This window comes from Miscanthus floridulus, chromosome 1, assembly GCF_019320115.1.
Source record: "Miscanthus floridulus cultivar M001 chromosome 1, ASM1932011v1, whole genome shotgun sequence".
Classification (NCBI taxonomy): Eukaryota; Viridiplantae; Streptophyta; class Magnoliopsida; order Poales; family Poaceae; genus Miscanthus; species Miscanthus floridulus.
Genome location: NC_089580.1, coordinates 92,584,426 through 92,590,425, shown reverse-complemented (window position 1 = coordinate 92,590,425; position 6,000 = coordinate 92,584,426). Strand labels below are relative to the sequence as shown.

The following is a 6,000-nucleotide window of genomic DNA, read 5'->3' as shown; positions in this document are numbered from 1 at the left end:
CTTGATGCTAGTCAACGTCTAAGGGAAGAGAGGGAGAGAGAGGGTACGAGCTCTAGGTGCAGAGGATCCGGACATGCTTTGGCCACACTTTCTCGATCTGCTGCAAGGTGGGACCATGATAGCGCAAGAGAGTGAGGAGATGCTGTAGTGATGGTCTTTCACGTACGTACGAAGAGGACAGTCTTTTTTTTTAACCGGGTTTATATTTCAGTCCTTACAAAGACATCCTTGAAGGAAAGAAAAGATACAGCTTAGTCCTTGCAAGATTCTCCCGGTCGTGTTGGCCGTCAGCGGTCGGAGCAGCCACACGGCGCGCTCCCATCGCACCAAAGGATCGGGAGGACACACCGTATTTGCAACTTGAAGCCGACCTCCATCCCGACGAAGAAACATTTTTCGTTGCCGCCATGAGCAGCACATCGAACACATCGACATGCTCTATAATCGCTGAACGCCCTGGCTGAAGAAGATGGCCACCGGCCATCGCATCGCCGGGAGACAAGGAATCTGGCGCCTCAAGAACCGCCAGCAACCCCGGCTCACCGGACGACGACACAACCCAAAGGGGAACTAAAGCACCAGAACAGGTGGAAAACAAAATCCAATCTGATTTCTTGGCACGTTGGTAGACATACCTCCCAAGGCTCCCGCCGGAGAAGCCAGCATCACCGGTGCAAACGCCGACGGAGACGAGGGAGGGACAAGAAGAGAACCTGACGAGATCTGGAGCAGCCAGGTCTCTGGATGCAGCGAACTCACACCTCTGCAGCTCTTCGTTGGCACCGGAGCACTCACCAGCGAGGAGGACAAGGATCCGAAGAAGCTTATTCCATGGACACAGTGCCACCTCCACCCTGCAAGCACCACCTGGACCTACTAATCTTTGCGCCGCCATCGACGAAGCGAAGAACCCTAACCCTAAACTAGCTAACAAGGCTTAAGGTATGTACACCGGCCATCGATCCCACGGCTCCTCCCCACCTCCGGCACTAGAACGGTCACCGGATGCGAGGAGGAGCCGACGAGATCGACGTCGGGAGAGAGATCGACGCTCCGCCGCCCTTCTGACCTGTAGCAGGGAACAAGAGGAGAAGTTTCCCGAGAGCCCGAGCGACTAGGTGGCGGAAAAATTGTATACTCCAATGCAAGAGGAGGACAGTCTGGAGGAAGATTGATCGGAAAGGACTGGTGGGCTGACTTCGGCCATTGGCAGGCCAGAGGGGAGGAGTTGCCGGCCTATGAAGAAATAAAAAGACAAGGAGCGGGTTAGGCAACCCGGAGAGGGAAAAAGATGGGCCACGGAAGGAAACCAGTCTAGGCCAAGATAGGGATATAGAGTAAGTTCTTTTTCATTTTTTAGAACTTTGCAAATCCAAAAGAAGCTGAACTTAGTTCAAACTTGATTAAGACATTATGGGAATTTTATCAAATAGTTTGGTGCCCAAAATATTTGACAAATGATTTAAATATTTTTTCTTGCAACTTTTATCACATGACCAAGGATTATTGCATGCATCAACATGAGGGGCAAAACAATGGAAAAAAAGGAAAGGGAAAAATGTGATTGTCGTATAACAATAGTTCTCTTAAGCTTGTTTTTATTTGGGCTATTACAGCTATTTAACCAAATATTGATAAAAAAATAAATACTTGAGAAAAAATACATTGATTTATTTATGTCTTCTATCACAAAAAAAAATTGAGATGTGAGATGGATGCATCAAACAAGGTGATAAATTTAGAAAATATGAAAACTACATATCAAAATATAAATTGTGGAGACACTTTTTTTATAGAAGATGCTATTGTGTCATGACATCGAAGTATTTTGGATGACAATTATGATAGACAAGAATTGTCATAATAATCATCACAAATATGATATGATGATTTTTGGGTTGGCATCAATGACACACGATATATTTTCGTCATTAAGGTGAACTAATTGTTGGAAACCATTATAAACAAAATGTTCCGATGACAATTAGCACAGTTGTCATCAAAAAATCGCCTATAAAAGCCAACATGTCTTGTAGAGTTTCTGAAGTACTTATGTGACATGCATTCCACGTAATAACGTTTACATTCGACTGAAGGGGACCGTGCCGTGGAAGATGAGGGGTGAATTTAGTCACTTAAAAACTAAGGGCAAAAACCACTTATAAAAATGTATACAAGTTCTCTCTAGATGTGCACTAGGTTTTTTTAGGTGTTGCTATCTCAAACGTAAAAAGACATTTGCACCCATGGTTCCAAAAGAAAGTGTAAGGAAAATGGACCCTAAGCCTATTTACTTTGGATTTTGGTGTTTGATGACCAACACAACCAAATTGGACTAATGAATTTGCAAGTGATTGTTTTGTAGTCCAATAGGGTGCAAGACGTGACTTGGACGAAGACGATGTGATGATTCGATGATCAACACCATAAGCAAGACCTTAGAAGCACAAGAGAAGACCCAAGATATCAAGCAAAGTCCAAACACGAAAATAGGAACCAAGCCGGACACAAGATCATGAAGAAATGAGCTCGCAGAGGTGACCGCACGCTGGCAAAAAGCGACCGAACGCTCCGATCAAGAGGCTCGGCAATAGCAGGCGCGACCGGACGCTGGCGACAAGTCGACCGGACGCAGGACTTCGACGTCCGATCGAGTACAGAAAGGTTCTAAAGCGGCGAAATTATGACCGGACGCGTCCGGTGGCATGTGACTGGATGTTGGCAGCGTCCGATTAGTTGATCGCGGCTCCAACGATCGGGACGACCGGACGCGTCCGGTCAGGACGTGATCAGCGTCCGGTCAGTAACAGAAAATCGGGATTTCGTACCCAACGGCTACTTTCTCAGTGGGGCTTATAAATAGACCCCCAACCGGCCATTTGAAGTAAATGGAGCTGAGAAAACATATCAAGGGTATTGATACACCATTTTAGTGATCTCCACTTGCATAGTGCTTAGTGATTCATTAGGTGATTAGCGTAGGTGCTTTGCGAAGTGCTTAGGTTTATTAGACCACCGCTTATGCGATTGCTCTAGGTTTAGGTCTAGTGTTTAGTGAGGTTTGCATACCTCTTACCACTCGATGCTTGCGCGTACCATTGTTGTACATCGGAGGGGCTTGTAGTCTTGGGAGATCACACCAACCGCGTGTGTGGTGTGGCTGCCACCGTGTACCGGAGGGAACAAGGCCTGCGGCGTTTCGGCCGGAAGCTTGATAGTGAAGACGGCGGGGAGCATCCGGGAGAGGCTTGCTAGAAGGCACGTCGGAGACCCACTTGCGCGTGGGGAAGGCCCAAGGCCATCCACGGAGTTACCCGACCGGGAGCTTCGCCCTTGCGAGGGATTCCTTGCGATGGGCTCCAATGAAGACTAGGGGGAAGCTTGCGTGCTTCTCGATACCTCGGTAAAAATACCGGAGTCGTCGACGGGAGTTTGCATATCTCTACCTTGCTTTTTAGCTTCCGCGTTTATATTAATTGTATTACTCCTTTTTCGGTAGAGATAGCAACATACTAGCAAAACCGTAGTTACACTTTTAAATAGTTTATCTATTGCATAGGTTTTGGAAGGATTAGAAAAAGAGGTCAAAATTTAGAGTTAGTTTTTTTATTCACCCCCTTCTTTAGTCGTCACGGTCCGTACAGCAAGGTGAGACAATCCCTTATCCCGGATGTACTTGCTGTAACGGTGCCGACTGAACAATAAATCTTATAACTAATAATCTCCTAATATCTTAACATATGCGATGAGTATAAGAAAGGTACCCTAACACGTCTACCAAGTGTAAGCCCTCAAGGTTAAAAAAATACAAGAACCTACTTATCATAAATAATTTAAAATACAAAAATACAAAAGCCCGTGATAGATTGGAGACTTAGAAACCCGATAGACAAGTTCCATCAACTATAGATACACAATTCATGATCACAATTTGCGCTGGTCTCCGCTTTGAGTGTTCGCCAACCCTCGCATTTAAGGTGTGTTTGTGCGCGTAACAGGGAGAGGTCCAGACGTGCCCGTGCCAGCTTGCTGGAGTTGTGATACCCGTGCCGAAAGCAAGGAAAGCTAACTATGGGCGACAGCGGAGGCGCACCCGCGCGCGGAAACGAACCGAAACCGCCAAAAAACGCGCTGCGCGCACGGCCAAAATTACTCGAACAATTATCTGATCTTTTTTTTTGCCTTTTTTCTATATGTATGTTTGATTTGTTTTATTTGAATTTCTTTCAATTTGCATTTCATAGAAATTATCTGCAATCTTCTTTTTTGTATGTTTGGTTTGATTTATTTTGAATTTCTTCCAATTTGTCTTTTATAGAAATTATCTGCAATCTTCTTTTTGTATGTTTGATTTGATTTATTTGAATTTCTTCCAATTTGCCTTTCATACAAACTATCTGCAATCTTCTTTTTTTGTATGTTTGATTTGATTTATTTGGATTTCTTCCTATTTGCCTTTCATAGAAATTATCTGCAATTTTTTTTCCATGCAATGTGTATTTTTTTCTATGGTTTTGCAGTTGTATTTATTTAATTTGCATTTAAAAAATATTATCTGTTAATTTGTTTATAATCTGGTCCCTTAGATGTAGATCCTGTGGTTTTGAAATTCGGGTGATGGCTGGCTTCAAAACACTCGATTCTTTTTGTTTTGTCCATTCGAGTGTTTTCGAGCCATCTGTCACTTGGGTGATGGGTGGTTTCAAATCACGCGGGTTTTGACTAGACAGATCAAAAAAAAAAAAGCCTCATAGCACGCCCCGTCATACATGTGTGAGTCGTGTGGCCGACTAAAATATGCGGCAGCCTCCGCCTCCACCTTTCATGTCGCCACGTTCTCGTCGTGGCGTCGTGCGGATGGAGCGGAACCACCCCACGCCACCCGCAGGGATCGCCACACGATCGAGGTCTCCGCCAATTTGCCTATATAACTGTCGAGGCGTTCAGCCGAATGGAATTGGAAGGCAATACCAACGTGCGCACACAGTCTCAGTCGCAATTCTTATTCGGTGGTTGTTCTTCTTGGGGTCACGATCGAGATGGCACCGCCTGTGGGTTTCAGCGGCCGGCGGCAGTTCGACGTGGCGTGCGGCGTGCTCAGCCGGTGCGTCAAGAAGGCGGAGGCCGCAACCGCTGGCAAGACGACGATGGCGGCGGCAGCGGCTCCTACCACGGCGCCGCCTACGACGATGCTGCTGATGCCGGGCGCCGACGTCACGCCGGACGTCAGGGAGGAGGAGCCCGAGGCCGAGGCGACGCAACTGGCGCAGCTGACGATCATGTACGGCGACCGCGCGGTGGTGTTCGACGACTTCCCCTCGTACAGGGTGGCCGAGCTGGTGCTCGTCGCCGAGCGGCCACGGCCAGACCTGCCCGGAGCCGGAGTGACGACGACCACCGACATCCCAGTGGCGAGGAAGGCGTCGCTGCAGCGGTTCATGGAGAAGAGGCGGGACAGGCTCGTCGCGCGCGCGCCCTACGCTGCCGCCCGCCCGGCCCCGGCGTCGTCCAACGAGGAACGACGGAACCTGCAGGCGGGCGAACAAGACGCGGGGTCCTCCTGGCTCGGCCTTGGTGCTCCAGGAGGGTGCGCGTGCTGATGCCCGCGTCGGCGTCGGCGTCGCCATCTCGCCGTCGCCGCCGCGTACTGGACTTCACTTTCCGCGTCGACGACGTCGTATTGGCGTGTAGTGTATATATAGGAAAGTTCAGCTTAGCTCTGTAGCCTGTAGGAAATTATAATTATATATGATGAATGCAAGTTGCCCTTTTTTTTGAACGATTGTTATTGGCCAAAGTAGAAATGTCACACTTGGCATTGACTTTGACACACTACTAGCAAGTCCATAAATATACGCTATGTGTTCTTTGTTAACAGCTCTTTCGATGACGACACGCAAGCAAAAGTTCGTATTTCATCATGTTTATAACATGTTAAACTTAAAGAATGTCGGAGCTAGTCTGGAATATAGCTAACATTTCAGTAGAATATGGTGGAAG

The 6,000-nt window shown here is 47.4% G+C and overlaps 1 protein-coding gene across 1 annotated transcript; it reads left to right on the top strand.

Annotated features, from left to right (window-relative positions):
* The first annotated feature begins 4,854 nt into the window (after positions 1-4,854).
* On the top strand, positions 4,855-5,836 carry LOC136489676 (protein TIFY 11e-like). The gene has a single exon (XM_066486248.1). The coding sequence runs from the start codon at positions 5,040-5,042 to the stop codon at positions 5,598-5,600; it is 561 nt and encodes a 186-aa protein (XP_066342345.1). The 5' UTR covers positions 4,855-5,039; the 3' UTR covers positions 5,601-5,836.
* Positions 5,837-6,000: the final 164 nt, after the last annotated feature.